Source organism: Sus scrofa, chromosome 5, assembly GCF_054392235.1.
Source record: "Sus scrofa isolate SSC_HxYL_T2T_F1_AM1 chromosome 5, Sscrofa_HxYL_maternal_Yorkshire_Landrace_v2.0, whole genome shotgun sequence".
NCBI classification, from domain to species: Eukaryota; Metazoa; Chordata; class Mammalia; order Artiodactyla; family Suidae; genus Sus; species Sus scrofa.
The window spans coordinates 48,478,872-48,502,156 of NC_139387.1; the positions used below are offsets into that span (position 1 = coordinate 48,478,872).

The following is a 23,285-nucleotide window of genomic DNA, read 5'->3' on the forward strand; positions in this document are numbered from 1 at the left end:
TTCCTTCCTTCTTTCTTTTTTCCTCTTTCTTTCTTTCTTTCTTTCTTTCTTTCTTTCTTTCTTTCTTTCTTTCTTTCTTTCTTTCTTTCTTTCTTTCTTTCTTTCCCTCTCTTTCTTTCTCTCCTTCTCCCTCTCTTTCTCTCTTCCTTCTTCCCTCCCTCCCTTACTTCTTCCCCGCCGCCCACCTTTTTTCTTCCTCTTTTCTTTCAGGGCCACACCTGCAGCATATGGACATTCCCAGGTCAAATTAGAGCTAAAGCTACTGGCCTACACCACAGCCACAGCAATGCCAGAGCTGAGTGGTGCCTTTCACTACACCAGAGCTCACGCCATGCCGGATCCTTAACCCACAGAGTGGGGCCAGGGGTCAGGGGTCAGGGGCCAGGGGTCAGGGGTCAGGGGCCAGGGATCGAACCAGAGTCCTCATGGATACCAGAAGGGTTTGTTCCCACTGAGCTACAATGGGAACTCTCAGGAGTAACTTTTTTTCTGAATCAGAACCCTAGGAGTAACTTTTTTCTGACAAATCATTGTGAACTGAACATACATAATCCTGGTTGAAATAACATTTAAGTCTTTAAAATTCATTTAAGGATGTATTTATTTACAAGATACAAATGCTTAATATTTAATAGGAATTAAAGTGCTTAATTTTACAATGTTTCCAATTCTCTACCTTCTTATGACCAAATATACATATGTTACACAATATATACACTATCTTCAAGTATTTTACATTCATATAGCTAGAAAAGAAAAATTACTTTTTGTGTACATTTTGTCACATTTGAATTAACTCCAAAATTCTGCTAACATACTTTTTTCAAACTGATCAATCAACAATTCAAAAACCCAGATAACACTTATTCCAAAATAGCAGTCAATTGTCACTCACAAAATGAAATGCTAGTTTGGTAAAACAAACCAACCAACCAACCCCAAAGTTTTATATACAGACATGATTGCTAATGAAGGGAGACCTCCCCCCCAATCTCAAGTGATACAGTCCAACATCCATATAATGTATAATATATAATGCAATTCTGTTACCATAATGGTCCCCATAGACTATTATGTCTCATCCCAAACCTATATATATCACTCTATGTATTTGGTATTCACTTATTAAAATATGCTACAATGATATTTCTTGATTTAATTTCTCACTAAATCTACCTAATCTCACTAATTCAATCTATAATGAAGTTTAGGAAGGGGTAAATATCATGTAACTCTCAATGACCCCTAATGAGTTAAAACCTATTTTGTAGAAGCCATGTGCTATTTCTTCTCAAAAGACAGAAAAAACATCGTATTCTGCCAAGTGTTCAGTCCAGCAAGTAAAAGACCATGATTTACTTTAGAGGGATTTTTCTTTTTTTCTTTTCTTTTTCTTTTTTTCTTTTTTCTTTTGGTTGTGGCATGCAGAAGACACTGCGCCAAGGATCGAACCTATGCCACAGCAGTGACAACACTGGATCCTTAACCCACTAAATCACCAGGGAACTCTTAGAGGGATTTTTTTATATCAATAAACAGTGCAGAAAGGGACCAATAGAATGAATTTTTTTTTTTTTAAGTCTACAGAAAAAGAGTTCCCATCATGCCTCAGCAATAATGAATCTGACTAGTATCCATGAGGATGTGGGTTTAATCCCTCACTCAGTGGGTTAAGAATCCGGCATGGTTGTGAGCTGTGGTGTGGGTCACAGATGTGGCTCAGATCCAGTGTTGCTGTGGCTGTGGCTATGGTGTAGGCTGGCAGCTACAGCCTCAGTGATTTCACTCCTAGCCTGGGAACTTCCATATGCCGCAGGTGTGGCCTTAAAAGAGAAAAAGAAAAAAAAAAAGTAATGATAAGATACTAGTGATATAATTTAGAGGCCAAGATGAAAGGCGTGGGTGCAATGGATCCCATCAGTGTGCAATTACTTAGATTTGTATGTTAACAGTTTATATCCCTCTGCAGTTTAAATACTTTTCACTTATATTAGCGTATATTGCTCTGATCTGGAGACCAACGACTCTTTCTCTCCACCTCTCTGTCCATTCTTGGTTGTTTCAGTTCCTGATCTTACTCCTCTCTACCATATTAGTAAAGAGAGCAAAGTTATATTCTCATGACAACATGATTATGGGGCATATATAAGAATGACTCACACTAAAAATTCATGTAAATAATTTATGTTAAAATATTTAAGGTAAAAAGAATAATTTTTATAAAAATTTCATTCCTATGGAAAAACAGAATTGGAAATCAAGTGTCTTTACATATATACATGTATGCATAAATTCACAGAAAGTTTTGAAAGTAGATCTAGTGGTCTTTATACATCATGCTCATATTTTCTAAATCTGGAGGCTCTAGAGTAGATAGTAACATGAAAATAAAAAACAATTTGATTCTAGTAAAATTGGATGAGAATGAAAAAGCAACACGATCCACTACAGATGTCCAATACAGTCCTAAGAATAAGAACAGGTTAGCCTCAGATTTTACATCAATACATTCTTGAAGAATATAAAATTTAAGAATGAAACCATTGATATTCTTGCCTTTTGAATTAATTTTAGTTTATAAATACCATGTGCTTAATCTTAGACCTGCTAAGAGGAACATTATATGACATAAAAAGTTTTAATTAATCGTCTAGTCTGCATTATAGCAAGGATCCCTGGGAGTCGGGGTGGGGAAAGACCTTTGTTCCCTAGAAGTTTACTTTTAATTTGCTCCTGTTGGTGCTTTTTCCTCAGGATATATGCAGTCCAGAAAGATCATCATTATACTTATCACACACAGTATGCTCAGAATTAGAACTTAAGGGTTTGAGTATAACCAGAAATGAGATCTCACATTTGAAGGGAAAAAAACACCCTGTTTCCACAAAGAAAACAGTTGGGTAATTTTTTTTAATTGGGCATTTTTTTTTACATTGGGGTAGGTTACCCACTGAAGAAAAGTACACCAACCTACACTAAACTTCATGGAAAATGAAATGTAATTTGATAAAGTAGTGCAGATGTGCTTTCACTGTTTTTACCATTCATACCCTTTACAAAAATAAAAAGGCTTTTGATAGTTACTTGAATCCAAGGAATAATATTGTCCCCCACCCCCACCCCCGCCACACACACCTTCTCTTCCCTATACTGAGCAATGTGAATTATAATATCCCTTCTAGAAGTTAGTTCTCTATATCCTTGTGGCTAGGAATGTTCACATTAAAATTTCAGTATAAAAATGTACCCTGAAGAGTTTTATTGCTTGCATACATGATGGCATTATAGATGCCATTATCACAAAAGTGGCTGGTGGCATTTTTCATTATTGGGTCCCACTTAAAACCTGGAGATAAGTCTGCACTACATTTCATATTTAATATACCAAAGGGTAGACTTTCAATAAAGCAAAATTTATGTTTAAAAAACCGGAATGTTTAATAAGAAATAGCAGTTTTTATCACAGAAGTATTTTTTCTAAGTTTGGAGGAAGGGCAATTCTTTTAAAGAAAAGATGACTTGGAAAGCACCAAATTAGAGAAAATAAAGAATAAGATTCATATGGAATGTTGGTTTTACTAATAAAGCAACCAATTGTTTTTCTAGGTTCAATTTGCCATGACTGCTCAGGTGTCTCAGAAAGCAAAAGACAGATTATTCTTGTAACCAATCAATCACACTATGACATCTTTTGGTTGAGTATTTCTAAATGGTTAAGAGTATTCCTTTGCCCTTCTCCAGGTAAAAGCATTATTGATCTTTTAATAAGAAACAGGTGAGGCTGCTTCATTGCTTCTCTTTGTGCTTGGCCAAAGATCATGTGGAATGTGAAGGTGGTGACTGGAGAAGCAGAAGTTCTCTTCTAAAACTAGTATTTCTAAAAATAAGTTTAAGAGCGTGATAATAAATAATTCTCTTTACATGAGCATTCTTTCAATAATCTAAATTAAATAACATTTGATATTTATTGAGCCAAAGCATGAATGTGTCCATGTTACTTCCAGGAGAAGAATCTGCTGGTAGGAAAGTAGAGTCTTCTTGCTGTTCAAAATAGTTTTCAAAAGTAATCTGGCTTGTAAATTCCTAATTGGCCTTGCCATTGTTCTATATACATTTACACCTTCTCCTGATAATCATTCTACATTTTTAGTGATTCTCTTTTCTTGAGATCAAGAAAACCAAAGCATCACCTTCAGCCATAGTTTAACCTTAATAATCACCCCTGAACACACACACACACAGTTGGCAACTAGAAAGGAGAAGCAATGTAAAATTATTTTTTAGTTTGTCCTTAATTTAAGAGGGCCTAAGAAGCTAACTCTATCTCTTTTCAGCTCTAAATATTTGCTTTAAAGTTGATGATCATGGCTGGTATTCCTTTTACAGAAGAAGGCAACCTAATCACAAATGCTATAATTAGTTTCTCTGCTCCTTTGGAGTATTGGTGGGTAGAGGGAGGGGAGGAAATACTTTAAATATTCTTAAGAAACAGAGCCTGAATAAATATGTGGCAATTTCAAATTCTGAGCAAATCCAATCTACATTTAAGGTGTAATCCCCAAAGGCTGAGGATGCTGGGGTCATTCTTGTGGATTTCTAGCAGACAGATGCATTAAAAAGTGACATTTGGAACATAACAGTGTAAATTAAAAAAAAAGAGAGAGATAGGTCTAATTTTGAGAAAAGGGTTAACTTAAATGGCCAACTTAATGTGAGATTTTAATCATAAAATATAATAAAGAGTAGCCTTTGTGACAAGGAATCAATATTTTGTCTATTAAAATTCCCCAGAGGATAGGAGTTCCCGTCATGGCGCAGTGGTTAACGAATCCGACTAGGAACCATGAAGTTGTGGGTTCGGTCCCTGCCCTTGCTCAGTGGGTTAAGGATCTGGCATTGCCGTGAGCTGTGGTGTAGGTTGCAGACGCGGCTCGGATCTTGCATTGCTATGGCTCTGTAGGCCGGTGGCTACAGCTCCGACTGGACCCCTAGCCTGGGAACCTCCATATGCTGCAGGAGCGGCCCAAAGAAACAGCAAAAAAAAAAAAAAAAAAAAAAAAAAAAAAAAGGCAAAAAACAAAACAAAACAAAACAAAAAAATTCCCCAGAGGATAAAAGGGGGAAAAAATGCTCAAATTCTCATCAATCATCCTGTATCTCCCCCAAACTTGTCGTTAAAATATTGCTTTTCTATACTGTATTTTTCCCACTCTTCTTTAGTGAGGTGGATTAAAGAGTAAGGTGGATTAAAACTTCTCTTAATTACCTATTCACTCCCTCAAACATAGGTTCTCACATGTGAATTTTGTTTCATACCTGTCAAAGGGATAGACCCACACAGTTATCTTAAGTGTTAATTATAGATAGTCCTCATTTAACCACAACAGTCTTATTATGGAAAAGAAACACATCACAATAAATGCAGTTTCCATATACCCCAGTTCTGTGTAAGGTCAGGTAGGTTTTACATGCTGCAACAATTAGAGGATTGTAAAAGGTAAAGCAACCTATATGACTTTGACCATCCCAGTGACCAAAATGGACTTTATCTCACAATAATCAAGACTGAAGCATTAATTAAACCCTCATCTTATATTTAAGTAGGTATTATTAGCACCTTCAAAGAGAGGCACTGTTTTAATAGGCACAGAACAAAGAAAAATAGTACTTTAAAAATATTGTTGGAATTCACTGATATAACCCATGCCACATAAATTACAGCTTTTTCTTATTATAAAAATATCAATACCCTTAGATGTCAATCCGTTAAACCTAAATCACCAAAAACATTTCTTAAGTTTAGAACACTGCTCAATTCCAAGATAAAACATGCTGTATATTTAAAAAATAAATTAGAGACAAATATGAACCTAAAGCTGAAGAAAAAAGATGTATAGTGTATATATATATTTATATTCAATACTATATATACATAATTGCTATATACTTAAGGATTTTATTCTTAGAAGTATTCTACAAAAACAAGTATTATCTTTTCTTAGTAAGTTGAAAGTTTGAACACCAACGATTTTTCCTTTTTCTTTTGTTTTAAAAGAACATACATCATTTATGCAGCTTGAGTTTTACAAACTAAATTAAATAAGTTAATACAATAGCCTAAACTGTCCCTGTATTTTTTTTTTTTTAACTGTGGATCTATTTTGGCAACATGGAGGTATATCTTTCAAACCATTACAAATCCTACTCGTGAAAGTGAAGACATTAAAGGATTTCTTAAACGAAAGTGGCCTTTTCTAACCTGAAGTGACAGAATTAATTGATACCACTTTTTTTTCAAGACACAAGTACATATTCAAAGAAAAGCTCATTTAAAAATGCTCCATTTTTCACATTATTTCAAACCTTTGAGTAGAATGGCTCTGCATGTTAATTTCACTTAAGACTACATAAACATAGGAAAATAGTCCCCCAAAGATGCATTTATGAACCTGTATTTTTCAACATAAAGTGCTAAGAGATGAATAAGGAGAGCTGGGAATGTCTTGGGCTGTAAATCTTAAGACCCCCTCCCCCACCACACACACACCACAGTTGGTCCTGGAGCTCAGCATTCTGATTTTCTTTTAGATTCAGGATGACTGTCCAAAGTGTCCAGATGCTTGCTAAGACCATCTGGTGTCTCACCTGTGACAGCTAAAAGGATGATCTTCAGCCACTTCTGTTTCAGTTCCTCACTGTCTGCAGCAAAGCTGTGTACAGACTTGGACTGGGTCAGTTTGAAACTATGTGGCAGGTCTGCACTCCTTGGCATGTCATCCACAACATAGCCCAGGAGTGGAATGGTGGCCTGGGCCCTGACATCCTAAGGGAAAAACATGGTACAGAAAGAAAAAAATGGTGAGATGTGATCTGGCTCCCACTAAACCTCCCTTCCTACCACCGTTCCACAGAGCCTTCCATGGAGAGAGAGGGGGATCCAGGGCTTAGCACAGTCCTGTGCATAAGGCCACTAGTAATGTCACCTGACTGCATTAATGAATGGGCACTGACACCTAAACTGGCTAGAACTCACTGACCCCACACCTCTTTCTCTGCGAGGGACACATCCAGCTCTTCATTCAGTGAAAAAGGGAAGAAAATAATAGTCATCTTAACTTAAATCATTAACATTTGTAAAAACCAGCAAATGTTAATGATTTCATTACCAAAGGCAGTTCTATTTGGTCTTTCATTCATTCATGCATCAGTTTACTTAGGGATAGGAATAGAATGTAAGAAAAACCATGAAAAAGAAAAATACATATACCTTGGCATTTTCAGTCTGTTTCTAACATTAAGTTTGACTAGCCCTTAATGTAGATATAGGTTAAAAGACAACAGGTATGTTAAATTTTTTATCTGTTTCTAGATGAGTACATAATTGGTTGTGTTGCTGGTTTTTTAAGCACAACGCAATCCAGGATGCCTGGTACCTCTCTGCTGTTCCCATAGATTTCTCTCGGATCCATTCACACAAGATCTCAAAAAAATTGTTAGTGGATAAATGTTAGTCCGAGACTGATTTAAATTCACCTTCCTCTCACATTCCCCGCCCCTCACTTTTTCCAGATATCCCTCCATTCAGGGGGGAAAAAAAAAGGCTTGCTAATATTTCCTATCATTAAAAAGGGACCCTTAAAGAACTTATTTAAAATACAGTAACAAACTCAGATTTCAAGACCAAGCTTTGGGTGCCATAGGTGAAACTGTTGGGGGTAGGGAAGAATTGAGAGGGTGGGAATAACATATGCACCCTACTGTATAAAACAGATTATTAACAAGAACCTACTGTATAGCACAGGAAAACCTACTCAATAGTTTATAATAACTTATATGGGGAAAAAGATGGATATATTTATATATATCCATATATACCCATATCCATCCATATGTATAACTGAATTCCTTTGTTGTATACCTGAAACTAATACAACACTGTAAGTCAACCATACTATAATAAAATAATTTTTTTTAAAAAGGGAAGGCTCCTGCTCCTTCTTGCCTCTCCCTCTGATTCAATCTTTTCTCCCCATGGCCTTTCCTAATTCAACTCACATTTTCTCAAACTCACTGAATAGCAATAAGAGAAGGGGCAAATGATCCACAGTGTGAAGAAATTATTGGCTATAGAAGGAATCAGTCTAAATAAACTTGAATTTTAGTTATTTATTTTTCAGTTGTAGCGAAACACAGTGACATTGTGGATTCTCTTATTCTGTAGAGAAGCAATGGAAGGATTTTAAGTTCAGTGTCCACTGGCCTCCCTTTGACCCTTCAGAAAGATGCCATTTAGATACCTGGGGGGCACCGTACATGTACAGTACAAGAGGGTCTTGTTTGGGGATCACACACCAAGCTTTCTGCCAAGGTTTTGACTTTTCCATATACTGAAGAAAGCTGCACACCACGCTGTTTCCAGATACTTCTGCTGATTCAATCTAGAATATAATGGAAAGAGAGAATGAACATAAAATGAATCAGAGAGAGAAGTAACTCAACTTAAGGGAACATTCATAAATTATGATGTGTTTATATAAAATGTCCCCTGGGATTGTCCAAAAGAGTTCATCTGCTATTTGTTTGTTTGTTTGTTTTTGCTTTTTAGGGGCTGAACTGACTGCATATGTAGGTTCCCAGGTCAGGGGTTGAAGTGGAGCTGCAGCTGCCAGCCTATGTCACAGCCACAGCAACATGGGATCTGAGCCATGTCTGCGACCTCTGCCACAGCTCACAGCAATGTCAGATCCTCAACCCACTGATCAAGGCCAGGGATTGAACCCATATCCTCATGGATACTAGTTGGGTCCTTAACCCGCTAAGCCACAACAGGAACTCCTCATCTGCAAGTATTATTTAAACATTCATCTAGATCTATTACTAGCATGGGAAAATATCTAAGTTAATTTTACTTTGTATTACCGGACCTTGAATTTAAATTAAAACATTTGTTACCACTTATTATGAAGGCACTTTTCTTAGCTCCCTACTTGGATCATTTCATTTAGTCCTCACATGAGCACGAAAAAGTTACTACTTTCCTTATTATGAGGTTCAGAGATGAAGTAGCTTTCCTACGGTGAGACACTCAGGAATCTGAGTCTGGATCCAGAACTTGAACTCTTAGCCGCAATGCTATACCATCATCACTTCTAAGAATGCAATAGCAAAAAAGGCAAATACTTGGCAGCAATCATCTATACCTGAGATAATTTTAAAGTTTAAAAAATTACAATAACTCTTTGTAGAGCCATTTACAGTTTTCTGCTTTGTCTCAATATATAAATCAATGGCTAAAAAGGGAACAAAACCATTTGACTAAATGAGTTTTGTTTTGTTTTGTTTTGTTTTCTTGGCTGTACCTGTGGCATGCAAAAGTTTCTGCGCCAGGGATTGAACCTGAGCCACAGTAATGACAACACCGAATCTTTAACCACTGGTCACCAGGGAACTCCTAAACAATGGTTTTTACTACACATATTATGGAAAGTAAAGAATTTGCAGCGATTTTCTATCTCTCAAATCCTTAGGGAAGTACTACCCAGTGTCATCCATTGAATCATGCTGGTTTGCAAACTGTATTTACTACCAGTTCAAGATAAGCAGGAAGCATTTAGAAACTTTGATAGCAATCTGACTTGTAATGATACCCGAGCACATAACTGTATTTTGCAAAAAAAAATGACCCATAATGGTTTAGGAAATAAAATTGACTCTTCATCACAGATAGTTTAAGAAGCACTGGCCAGCAAACAACAGACTGCCAGCACAGTGCCTGTTTTTTGTTTTTGTTTTGTTGCTGGTTGCACCAGCAGCATACAGAAGTTCCCAGGCTAGGGGTGGAATCCAAGCTGTAGCTGCCAGTCTACATTAGACACTGCAACCAGTGAACTGAGCCAAATCTGCAACCTACACTGCAGCTCACAGCAATGCCACATCCTTAACCCACTGAGCAAGGTCAGGGATTGAAACTGCATCTTCATGAATACTAGTCAGGTTTGTTACTGGCTGAGCCACAATGGGAACTCCCTGTAACACCTATTTTTGCATGGTCTGTGAGCTAAGCAGAGTTTTTATAGATGAACATTTAAAATCAACCCACAACATTGTAAATCAACTATACTTCAATAAATTTAAAAATAAAATAAAATAAATTTGATGATAGGGAAAACTCTGGACTCCAATTAAGTGAAATGTTATCTTCCCTCCCCCAAATGAATCCCATACTTCTTATTACCATATTACAAAGTTATACTAAATTATTATTTGCAATTTTGTCAATAAAAATTTGAGAAAATTGTTTTTCTCTCTTGTTACAGAGGTAGTATTCTCAGTTTTGCCTTTTGGTCTGTCTGCAAAGACTAAAACAGTTTCTATTTAAAAAACAAATTGTTGATCCTTGGTTTAGAGCATACAACACACTAGTTGACACGAAGCAAGTTTCAAATACGTGTGTATGTGTGGGTGCATATGCATACACATACTGATCTTCTACTTATGGTCTTCACACTAATAAGTAATAGATTAATTTCCCTCCAAGTATAGGTTTTCCTAGAAAACTACCTAGAGACTTTGATTTCATAGGTATAGTCTTAAACCCACCCCTTAAAATGAGTTATTTGACTCATGAATCTACACCAGTCTCATCCATTGCTGTTGTTCAGTCTTGAGGCTATGTTCCTGGGAGTCACAGATGCATGTCTTTCCACCCTCCCTGCTGAGAAGGCCCACTCTGATCTGCCACACCAGCAACATTTATATCCTAGAAGAACTTCGAGTTATAGTTTGTGGCCTGTACTTTGACCTCAAATGGACTTTGAAGGTTTTGTTTTGCTTTTTGTTTTTTTTTTTGTTTTTTTTTTTTTGCTTTTTCGGGCCACACCTGCAGCACATGGAGGTTCCCAGTCCAGGGGTCAAATTAAAGCTACAGCTGCTGGCCTACACCACAGCCACAGCAATGCCAGATCCAAGCTGAGTCTGTGACCTATACACCACAGCTCACAGCAATGATCCTTAATCCACTGAGTGAGGCCAGGGATCGAACCCACAACCTCATCGTTCCTAGCTGGATACGTTTCTGTTGCACCACGATGGGAACCCCATCGAATGGACCTTGAAGTTTATGATCCTTTCTCAGTTAACAGAAATGATTTTTGCATGGCTGTCCAGTGTAGATGCTCAATAAATACTCATTGAATGTTAATAAACTACAGAAATTCTTGACAAATCATGCATTCTATGACTTTAAATACATAAGAATTTTGATCATGAGCCTATTCTTTACAGATTTTCAAGCTATCTTGAACTTTCTGTCACAGAGGCCTTGTTATATAACGTACCATTTATGCTGTTATTATCTTTGGGTGTAAAACTTATTTCAGATACAAGCTGCATTATAGTTCCTAGGTTTGGGGGTCTGAATGTATCAAAAACATGCATGAGTCAAATTCACTTGTGAGACATTTCAATAATCATTCAATGCAGTTCTCAGATTACTGTCACTTAGCCATTAAGTGATGTTCTTAATGAAAGGTGGAAGAGTTTTTCAGGTAATAAGACTTTAATATAATTTTTTTTTTTTTTTTTGGTCTTTTTGCTATTTCTTGGGCCGCTCCTGCGGCATATGGAGGTCCAATTGGAGCTGTAGCCACCGGCCTACGCCAGAGCCACACCAACGCGGGATCTGAGCTGTGTCTGCAACCTATACCACAGCTCATGGCAACGCCGGATCGTTAACCCACTGAGCAAGGGCAGGGACCGAACCTGCAACCTCATGGTTCCTAGTCGGATTCGTTAACCACTGCGCCACGACAGGAACTCCTTTTAATATAAATTTTAATAGTATCATACAGCAGTTTTCAAAGCTTTCCATGAAAAAAAATATATGTTATAATAATTTGAGCATTAGAAGAGATACCAATTAATACTTTAATATTTGACTACAGCTACCTTCACGAAACCGATCACAGTTGCCCTTCTGCATCTGTGGATACAGAACCCAAGGATTCAGAGAGTCAGATGTACCACATCACTGTATATAAGACACTTGAGCATCCATGCATTTTGGTGTCTGCGGGGGTGGGGGGGTCCTGGAGCAAATCCCCCAGATACCAGGGAAGCAGTGATTTCGCTCTAAAATACATGTTGGTTAAAGAAGCACTGCCCTTCTTTCTATATACAACTTAGCATAATTCCAAGAATCAGCAATTTAGAAGAAAAGCACAAATCTTGCTTGTCAGAGTCAAACTTGTTAAATACTAGGAGAAGTAAAATATATTATTTGTATTCTTCAGTTAAATCTGTTTCTAGTAATAAAAATCTAAAATATAGCCAATATTCAATATTTCATACCTCTAAAATTCCTTTTCTTTTCTTTTCTTCACTGTCTGTGAAGCCACTTATTATTTGATAACAGTCTTTACAAACTTTGCTCAATTTACCACCATCATACTCAAGTTGAGCTTTATAGTCAGAACACTTCCAACAAACCACCTTAAATCAAGAAAAAATAATGAAGAGTGAATAATCATATTTTAAAAATGGTTAAGATTTAAGCAGTGATCCATTATAAGTAATAGCAAATGAGAAAAGCTTAAATATATAAAGCAAAAAAAATTTTGTTTCCCTTTAAAAGAATGATATAGCCATTGAGGATATAACATAAACTGGTTAGAACTGGTTAGGCCCAAGACCTAAAAAGCAAATTTTTATTGGACTAATAATATCCCCAAGAACATTTGGAGTATTTATTGTGGTATTATAATGCTGTTTGTAATGGGCTCTGCTTGCTCATCCTTCTCTTCCTGGCCCCTAAAGGTGGGAGATCTTTAAAATCTTGGTGCGGACCTTTACACTTCATATTTCTGAATGTTTCATCGATATCCTCTCCAAATGAATTCATGGTCTTCCTTGCCCTCAGCTTTCTCTTATCAAACTTCACCCCTCCCAACCTGTTCCCCTTTCATAGTGCTCCCTTTGTGGGAAATGGCACAGCCTTCTAATAGCAAGTCAGAAACCTAGGAGCCATCCCAATACCTCTCTCTACCTCACCCCATAGATTCACAAAGTCCTGCTGATTTTACCTCCTAGATAGTTTTTTTTTTTTTTTTTTTTTTTTTTTTTTTTTTTTTTGGGTCCATTTTACTATGTCTTCCTTGCAATCACCTGAGTCCAAACTATCAATGTCCTAGTTTGGCATTAGAGATAGCCTCATGACTGGTCCTTACAGCATTCTTACTGGAGTCCAGGCTGCTATTCCAAGATCCCCTCCATGTTATCTTCCAAATGGTACCAGATGCTTCCTTAAAAATGCATATGTTTCTCCTCTATTTAAATTCCTTTGAAGACTCCCCTTTGCTCTTGGATAATGGACAAACCCTTAACCGTGGCCTCTCAAGTCCTGCATGATCTGCCTCTCTTACTCTACTTTCAGTGACACTGGCCTCTTATAGCTCCTGACGTGCTATGCTCCCGCCTCCTTTCATCTCTGCTTCAGTGAGTTAACTCTTGCTCATCCTTCAGCTATTGACTCAAATTTCACTTTCTCCAGGAAGATTCCTCCAAATTTCAGAAGACAGACCTTCTCTCATCACTATGCTACTAAATTTTATGTACTTTTTTTCATGCACTGATTACAATTTTTAATCATATACCTGTGTGATTATTCAATTCATGTTTGAGGCTGTAAGCTCTATGAGAAACTGTCCTTGTATATTTTGCTATATATATAATAAACATTTATAGAATGCCAATGAATGAAAGACTACAATACAAATGCATGCTACTGCTTAGTGAACGGTACTTTTAAAAAATTATTATAGTGTAATTGTTTTTTTTTTTTAAAAACTTGCAGTTTAAATAATTATCTTCTTGCTTCTAGAAGCATATTTTCCCCCATTTATGGTAGATACACTATATTTAAGAGATATAAATTTGGTAAAACTTTTGGTTTAGATTCATAGCATGTAAAATTCATATAAAAATTGCTCCTTGTTTTCAAATTACAATTAAATTTGGAATTAGACATATCTATATCTGCAAATTCATAACAACTAATATTATTTTCAAATTATGTCATAGTTCACTCAAACATATTTTTGTATGTTTACTAAAAGCAAGTATATCCATATCTGAAATCATTTCAAGCAAACTCAATGATAAATTTTAAAAAGTCTTATCATGGGGGGAAGATGTTTGCTATCAGTTTAATTTTGATTATGAAACAGTCAAAACAGGAAAAAAAGAATAAATCTGCAAGGTAATTGAGAATAATCTAAAAGCACTATAAATAAGAATGGTCACACCAAAGCATATTAATAACACATTTGATAGTGACATTACAATGCCTACCCTTCTCTATGTTTATATGTTGCTTTTTAGAAAAGTATTAATCATCAACTTGGTTTACAAGGCTCTCCAAAACTTGCTGTTCCTTCTCTACAGCTTCAGTTCATGCTGTGTTCCTTCTCACTCTTTCCATATGAAACAACTCAATTGCTGAAAACTTGTCAACTGCTTGCCAAATTTGGCTTGAGTTTCATCAATCATTCCATTAAATGGACTAATGTGTCCTTTGAAATTTGTAGCCATAAACTTCTAATGGGCATCCAGCAGTCCACCTTTGTTTCTTTGGTAGGCTCACTTTCCCCTGCCCAGAGACAAAGATTTCATACTTAGCCCTCTCTCAAAACTTCTGCACCCCTCTTCCTTTCCCCTTCACTTTTAGGTGATGACTCTTCCTCATACATCAAAGAAAATGTAGACAGCATCAGAGCTAGACCTACATTCCCTCGTTTCCACCATCAAATCAAAAATACACCCACATGTGCACGCATCCTTCCCTTTATCCTTTCTGTTGTACTGGAGGGAAGTCTGCCTCTCCCTGTCAGAAGTCTGCACTTCTATTTAAGCTATAGGTTCCATCTCTTGTTTTCTCAAAAGTCATTTACTACTTTGGTTATTATTTATCTATTTCTTATAAACACTCTTCCTTGCTCATTATGCTCCAGCTCTATGACCTTTTGGCCATCTCAGTAACAGATCAAGCTCTTTCCTCCCTTAGGGCTTTTGACATACAGACTCTCACTGCCTGAAGCTCTTCCTGCCTCCCTTCTTCAGGTTAGCACCTTCTCACCTTTTAGGCCTGAGCTTAAATATCAACCCCCTAGATAGGTCTTCATTTTTCTAATTAAAACTGGTTCTAAATGCTGCTCCATGACCATTATTCTCCATTTTAACTTTTTGTTGTCTTACAGTCATTTGAAATGTTTGTCTGTTTATATGACTGGTCTGTTTTCTCGATTAGAATGGGAGCTCTGTGAAGCTGGCTATAATTCTGCTTACCATCTTTTTCTCTAGGACCCAGCACAGTGCTTTGCACAGAGTTAGCACCAAAATAAGTTTATCAACTAAGTGATTTACTGAATGATTTCTTTGTTCTCTTCCAAGTTAATGATTTTACTACACTTATATAGTGACAAGCAACCATAATGACCAGGAAATTTCACATACATGACCACATGCTCGACAATGATGCCTTCTCCGTGTCAGTGCATTAAAAGGCTCTTTGCATTTCATACACATCGTAACTTCATTATCTCGGATCCATCTTGGAGCCCTTTTTCCTAGTTCAGCAGTCTAAAAAAAAGGGAATTTGATTTTAATGGCAAAAACTGTCATTTCTATCCAACCAGCCAGCTATCCATTTACTTATTTTAAAAAGCATTTTAACAACATTGCCCATACCATGTTTGGAAACTTGAGAGGCAGGAAAAGAAATAAAATGTTTAAGGAAGTTTAAGCAGCATGAAAATGTACTCACTATTGTACTCATCTAAGAAGGAATGAAATTCTGTCTAAATAGCCTATTCTGGTGTTACGAAGGGAAAAGGCTGGATAACAAAATAACTAGATAGATCTCTGGCAACTGGGAAGACAAAAGAACTTTAAGAATTTAATTCAACTTACAGAAACCTCTGACTGAATGTCATTATCCTTGGCAATTGCATTTCTGAAGGTTTCATGCCTCTGATGGAAAGCATCAATAGTCTCTTGAAGTGCCTAAAATACAAGTGAAAATCAAAGCACATACTAAAGTATCTCATGCAAAATAATAAAAAACACTTTATTAAACAAATATCTAAGATGGAAATCACTTTAAAAATTATTATTTGTTTTCTTTTGTCTTTTCTAGGGCCGCTCCCAAGGCAAATGGAGGTTCCCAGGCTAGGGGTCTAATCAGAGATGTAGCTGCGACCTACACCACAGCTCACGGCAATGCTGGATCCTTAACCTACTGAGTGAGGCCAGGGATCAAACCTGCAACCTCATGGTTCCTAGTCAGATTTGTTAACCACTGAGCCACAACAGGAACTCCAAAAATTAAATGGCCTTATTCTGATGACCATAATATGTGCACAATACAACAATTTGGGTATACATAGGGAAGTTACCACAAAACAAAAATGAAAATATAAATTAGGTATACCTTGATCCATTCCTCTTTATCTTGCTCAGAGCTAAAAAATAAAAAATAAAAAAAAGGAGAGTGAATGAAGAGAACATTAATGAGTTACATCAGGTGAATAAAGCTCTATTTTTATATTATTCCAACTTTCTGGAAAATTCAGCAATGTCCAAGAAGGAGTTATAATAAAAATTAAACAGAATCTCTGGCAATTGAACAAATAAATTCATAAACATAATTTTAGACGATCTACTTACTTTTGGGACACTTTTTTTTTTTTTAATGGCCACACCAGAGACATATGGCAATTCCTGGGCCAGGGATTCAATCTGACCTGAAGTTGCTACCTTTGCTGCAGCTGTGGGCAAGACCAGATCCTTTAACCCACTGTGCAGGGCCAGGAATCAAACCTGTACCTCTGCAGCAACCTGAGCCACTTAAGTCAGATACTTAACTCACTGCACCACAGTGGGAACTCCAGGCAAACAAAATTTTTGATGGGAAGGGTTAAGTTTGGCTAATTAGCTTAACAATCATCACCTAGCTGTATATATCAGATATCTGTAGATGTAGCATTATATTAGATATAGGACTAGTCTTCCAATTCACCTCTATGAAAACACATGAGGTTTTAAAGGCTACTAGTCACAGACTGTCTTACAAAAAAATTGCAATTATCCTTGAGAATCTAAATTATCTCTGTAAAGGGAGTTCCCACTGTGGTTCAGTGGGTTAAGAATCTGACTAGTATCCATGAGTATGTAGGTTCAATCCCTGACTTCACTCTGTGGGTTAAGGATCTGGTGTTACCATGGCTGTGGTGTAGGCCAGCAGCTGCATTTCTGATTCAACCCCTAACGTGGGAATTTCCCAATGCTGCAGTGTGGCCCTAAAAAAAAGAAAAAAAGAATTACCTTTGTAAGGCCTCAGGGAGCTGCCTGACATTCCCTCTGATAAATAATTTATTTTGCTAGGAGGCTTCAGGTAATACCATACATAACTCATTATTGATGGAGCACAACAAAAATTTAAATACCCGTAGAAAGGAGATTTCACAGATTAATAAACCCCAGTATTTAGTAATTTTTGGTTGGGAAAAAAATTCCCATTTGGCAGATATGGGACTCGGTAGGATCTCCATATTGAGGGGTTGTGAAGAGTGGGCTCTACCTGTATGTGCTTGGTAGGCTAGGGCTAAGTTTGAGTCCCAGTCCCAGTCCCAGCTTGAACATCACATGCCTCTGTCCCCCAGCTTATCACATATGCATGAGTATGGCAGATTTGCTCCTCTGACATCATCCATCTCTCCCACAAACTTACTACTGAGTATCATGATGTGCCAGGAATTCTGGGGGAAATCTGTGCCTGTCGAATGAAAGATTCTAGGATATCAGAACCACGTCAGCTGAGATTAGTACTTAACCCACTGATCTGTGACTTTCTGGAGTATCTCAAGTTTCACCATAGGATAAAAGCATGGTAATTTCCTAAAGCAAGTACTTTATTTGATTTTATATTTTCTTTTATGGCCACACCCATGGCATATGGAAAATGCTAGGCCAGGGAATGAACCCGAGTTGTAGTAACACCGGATCCTTTAACCCACTGTGCCAGGCCAGGGATAGAGCTCTGCAGCAATCCATGCCATTGCAGTTGGATTCTTAACCTATTGTGCCACCGCAGGAATTCCTGAAGCAGGTATTTTAAAACCTGACAGCACTCTGTCTTCTAGAGGTTCAAGCTTGAAATAGCTGTGATCTACTACAGTGGTTCTCTTGTTTGTTTTTTCTCTACAAACATGGTTATGCTTAGGGGAAGGACCTGTCTCTCCCACTCAATAAACTATAAGAAGAGCCAACCCTTCTAGAGTCCTGGTTGCTAGAAGCTACTTGAACCCCAAGTGGCCCCATTCATGTATCCTCAACTGTGGCAGGAAAAGCATCTTTTCTAAAATGCCTCCTCCAACCACTCTCTCCATCAAAGTGCCATCAAGGCCTATGAATGCAGAGTCTCTGAAGGACTGATAGTTAAAACTGCAATGTTTAGCATGTAACATTTCATGCTCTTCACCTTGTAAACATAAAGAGTCACTTTAATTCACTGAATGTTTACCATCTGAAAAACCATGATCCTAGGAATGACAGAGGAATCAAAAAAGAAGACATAATTCCCGACTTTCAAGAGCTTACATCTTTCCACTCACGTCCAACCTGACTTGGGAAAGAACCTCAGAATTATTCTGTCCTATGATTTATTCTGATGCTTTCTGGAAGCTGTGCAATAGGAATGGTTCTCTTACCTGGCTTGTAGTTCCAGTGTCCTCTCTTTCCCAGATACCTGGAAAGTATGCGGATATTCTTCATTGTGAGTCTCCACAATTTTCATTCCATCGATGCCAACCCTGGTTCGAACTGTGAATTTAGAGCCCACCAAGCTGAATCTTGGCACACAGTACAGCAACATGTTGTTGAACTGCAAGGAGGTAGAACACATGTCCATAAACAGGAAAACAAAGAAGACAAAGTAACCGTAGACAACAAATCCAAGGAATATTATACTTTCTATAGGAGCAAAATTATTTAACAATACTTACTCTAGAACTTTTATGCTTATAACAAAATTATCATATTTTAAAATTTGTAATATATGTTTCCCTTTGTTGGTTTATAAGTATTTTACTGATATTTAAGTAAACTTATTATCATTTTGGTCAGGAAGCTAGTTAAGGAAATTAAGTTCAGCAACAGTTTATTAGGGCCTTCTATATACCGGAAACTAAAGTTCTCAACCATGTAAGTTGAAACTCTTAGATAATAAAATTTCCAATTGTTGTGTTAGGGATCAAGTCTATAATAGCTGTCAGAGGAAAAGAGTAATATTTAGCAATTAGTTTTACCAATGTGTTTAATGTCAAATTAAAAAAAGGTAGCCAAATTATTAGTTTAATTTCATTAGATCATGGATTAGCACACTAAACCTTATGTAAAAAAAATAGTCACTGTTTTAAACTGTCCCGCATGATTCTTAAGAATTCATCATGTATGAATTAAGAGAAAAGTAAACTATTTTAGCAAAAAGTCTTTTTTTTTCTTTTGGCCATGAATACATGTGGAAGTTCCTAGGCCAGAGGTCAAACCCGTACCACAGCAGCAACCCAAGCTGCTGCAGTGACAGCACCAGATCCTTAACCTGCTACACCACAAGAGAACTCCCAGAAAGTCTTTATTTAAAATGAGGAACTATATTTTGAAACTGATTCAAATTAGTGCCTCATTTTTAGTCAACAATGAATAGCCCCGCTAATCAGCAGCAAGCAATGATTTGAGGAGGGCATTTAATTCACTTTTGAGTATATTAAAACACCCAAATGGGTGAAAGTCTAAGTGGTTGGGTTAATTTGCAGACAGATTCCTAAAGAAGGTCCCTATCTATCTTTCTACTTCATATTTATTGTTTCTAACATTGTTTCTTGGTTTCATATGTATATATTGCCTAAGACAAGCAACTGAGAACTTAAACCCTTACATGCTACGAAAAGTCACAGATTGTTGAAAAGATTAAATGAAGATAAATATCCTGTTCTGTTAGGTCTTCTGTTTAGCTCCAACCATGGGTAACTGTTGATGGACATTTGAAACATTTCAACATGTTTACCGTGACAATGTCTGTTGTACTCATTCTGAAAGCAAATTTTTCACCAGTTGTTCCTCATACATTATTTTGCAACTTCCTATAACCAGTGTCATAAATTTCATTTCCACACTGGATAATGTAGAAACAAAAAGGCACTGAGTACATTTTTATAAGACATATCTGAGCACGACATTTCATATTTATATTTCTAGAAGGGAACATAAGCTATGGCTTCTCATTAATAGTCCACTGTATTCTAAGCACGGCAATCACAACCTCATTGTAGTACACAGGATTTAGAGATCTGAAAATACTCTGAAGGGTTCTCATCATTATCACCACAGTTTGCCTGCTAACTGTTCATGTTATCATTTGTTTCTCTCTTCTATCAAGGCCTTCTCAGGAAGGGATTTGGTCAAGTCTGAATGGTACAGCAGGAACTGCAAAGCAGCCACAAAATGGACAGGGCTCACACTTTCAAGACAGTAACACAAAACAAAATTTTCTGCAAACTGAGTGACTAATGTAATGTCCTAGCAGAGAACATCTGAGCTATCCAATACATGTACTCAAGTTTGCTTTATGAAATTCAGCAAAGTCTTGTTATCTTACAGAAACACAAGCCCGAATGTGGAAGTTCTTAGCATTTGTTTTTGGTAGTTATACTCATACAAGATGACAGACTATTTTATAATGATACACTTTTCTTTCCCTTGCATGCTTTCAGGGTTACATTTCCCCTATTTTTCCTAAGTGGGACTTCACATTCTAAATTGATAATAACTGTATATTAGCCTTAGATAACTCAGGTTACAATCTAATGCTTGCCAATAAATACCCTTTTTCTTTTTCTTGGAGATGCAGGTGATATTGCTTACAAAGAAGTTGTTGCTACATATGTAAAATAATTAAGTAGCTAAGTCCTGATCCCTCTGTGAACCTTGCTCCTGTGGCAAAAGCCACCAACACTTTGTCTGGGTTTTTTTTTCTGGTACTGAAAGAGGAAGTTATAGCAACTATAGCACCAAGTGGACTGACTTTCCCTTTTGGTGAAAGACATTCCTTTTAATCCATGTCCATAGTTCAGAAGTAGTTATTGACAAAGCAGTCTCTGGCTGTGCCAAAACCTAGAAGAAAAGTCTTAACTTTATTAGCAGTGTAGGGAGGTTCCCCCTTCTTGATCTCCAGTGTTCCTCAACTATTAATTTCAAGTCTCTTAAAATATATTATTTCATTGAGATAATTCAATGTCTTACTAGTGACAGTTCATTAAAGTTTGTTTTTTAAGGTAAAAATATATCACTGGAAAAAATTTCCAGTGCCTGGTCTGTATTCAAAGATTAAATAAGAGAAAAAAAAATCTAATTCTGTCTAGCTACAAGGAAATAAGGACTAGAACTCCAAATGGCCAAGAATAAAACCTCTTATTCTATGGGATAACTTGATTTTTTTTTTTAAACTTTCAGATGTCAGGTATGGTTATTTCCTTACTCGACAGAGTACCCTACGTTAATATAAAAAGCATGATGTGGAGGTATGCAAATATGCAAACACATGATGATTATTTGAAAACCCAAATCAGATTCTAAATATAATTACATAAATATAATTGTAGCTTTTCAGTTTACAAGTGTAATATCCCCAGAGGAGGAAATTGAACTTCTAGAGAGAAAGGAACATAAAAAAAAAAGGTATTTCTGAAGTTTCTGAATTTAAGAAAAACAAGACGGTCCATGGGAATAAATGAGTGCATATAGGGGGAGAGATTCTCTAACAAGACAATTCTGAAGGGGGAGGATTAAAAGATTACAAGAATGAACACTGTAAGAAATGCTCCTAAAATGGTCTTCCAAAGATGAATGGAGCTTTCCTAAAATTTCTGTTTAGGACTCCAGGGAGCTTATAACTGGAACAAGATGGGTACTTTTCTCAAAGTCGCTACTGTTGTATTCCCCTAAGACCCTTGGCCATCCATCCTCCAAAGAGCTGCTTAATGTGACTCTGCACTAAGGTATTCAATCTAAAACTATTTCCATAACAATTCTCAAATGTAAAAATTAAACCAAGGCAATTGGTTAGACAGAGCTGAAAGTTTAACTGTAGAAACTGTAACACTAATGTGGAAGAGGGGAAAGGAAAATTACCTAAGCACCTACAGAGAGAGTAAGGACAAAGGGAACACCGACTCCCAGGCATTTTGTCTAGAACAGTATATTAAGCATGTCTTTATTTTTTTTTTCTCCCTTTTTTTGGCTGCACCCGCAGCATGCTGAAGTTGCCAGGCCGGGGACTGAATGTGCACCACAACAGTGACGATGCCAGACCCTTACCTACTAGGCCACTAGCGAACTTCTTAAGCATGTCTTTTTAATCTGGATTTTTGGTCTTTGCTCTCTTGGGGGCTTGCTGACATTGGAAGACTGCCCCTTTCAGGACTACCCAATTCTTGGACAGTAAATGACTCACTTGCAAGCATGACTTTCATATGGAAAGTAACAGATCCAGAGCCCACACCCCAACTACCTCCTCTGTTGAGATCTTACACTCTGGCCTGGTGTTTCTCTTCCTCAAGAACTCTGAGGCTAGTACTAGGCTACAGCCCCATGCCCCAGAGCCCAGTGAAATTAGTTATTTATTTATGTATTTATTTGTTTTTGTTTTTTGGGGTTTTTTTTTGTTTTTTTGTTTTTTTGTTTTTGCTTTTTAGGGCCATACCCACAGCATATGGAAGTTCCCAGGCTAGGGGTCAAATTGGAGCTATAGCTGCCAGCCTACACCACAGCCACAGTAATGTGGGATCCAAGCCATATATATCTGCGACTTACACCACAGCTCGTGGAGACACCAGATCCCCAATCCACTGAGGGAGGGCAGAGATCGAAACTGCATCATCATAGATACTCGTTAGATTCATTTCTGCTGCACCACATTGGGAACTCCCTGATAAAATTATTTAAGCTACCAAATTCTAAGCCTGTTTACCCTGCCTTGCCTATTCCTTCTTGCAGAAACTACAATAAAGGCTCTTGCCTACATTTCTGCTTGCTCCCTCTGCCTTCTGACCAACTATGGCACTTTCTCATGGAGCCCCTCCATGACGTGGCATGCTCCCTCCTTTTGGGATCTGTGAGTATTAACTATCTTTTCAGTGGCAATCATCTGATGCGTTGAGTGTACCATACCTAAATAA

At 37.2% G+C, this 23,285-nt stretch overlaps 1 protein-coding gene across 10 annotated transcripts in view; it reads right to left on the reverse strand.

Annotated features, from left to right (window-relative positions):
• Positions 1–583: 583 nt before the first annotated feature.
• FGD4 (FYVE, RhoGEF and PH domain containing 4) overlaps positions 584–23,285 on the reverse strand; it is a 200,761-nt gene continuing 178,059 nt past the window's right edge. For all 10 annotated transcript variants that reach the window (XM_084956368.1, XM_021092066.2, XM_084956369.1 and 7 more), the window contains 7 exons: positions 18,762–18,934; positions 16,484–16,514; positions 15,964–16,056; positions 15,508–15,633; positions 12,349–12,489; positions 8,298–8,438; positions 584–6,823 (listed from right to left, as the gene is read on the reverse strand). In XM_084956368.1, the coding sequence (XP_084812494.1) occupies positions 6,566–6,823; positions 8,298–8,438; positions 12,349–12,489; positions 15,508–15,633; positions 15,964–16,056; positions 16,484–16,514; positions 18,762–18,934 (963 nt within the window). In that variant the 3' untranslated portion in view covers positions 584–6,565. The remainder of the gene's footprint in view (positions 6,824–8,297; positions 8,439–12,348; positions 12,490–15,507; positions 15,634–15,963; positions 16,057–16,483; positions 16,515–18,761; positions 18,935–23,285) is intronic.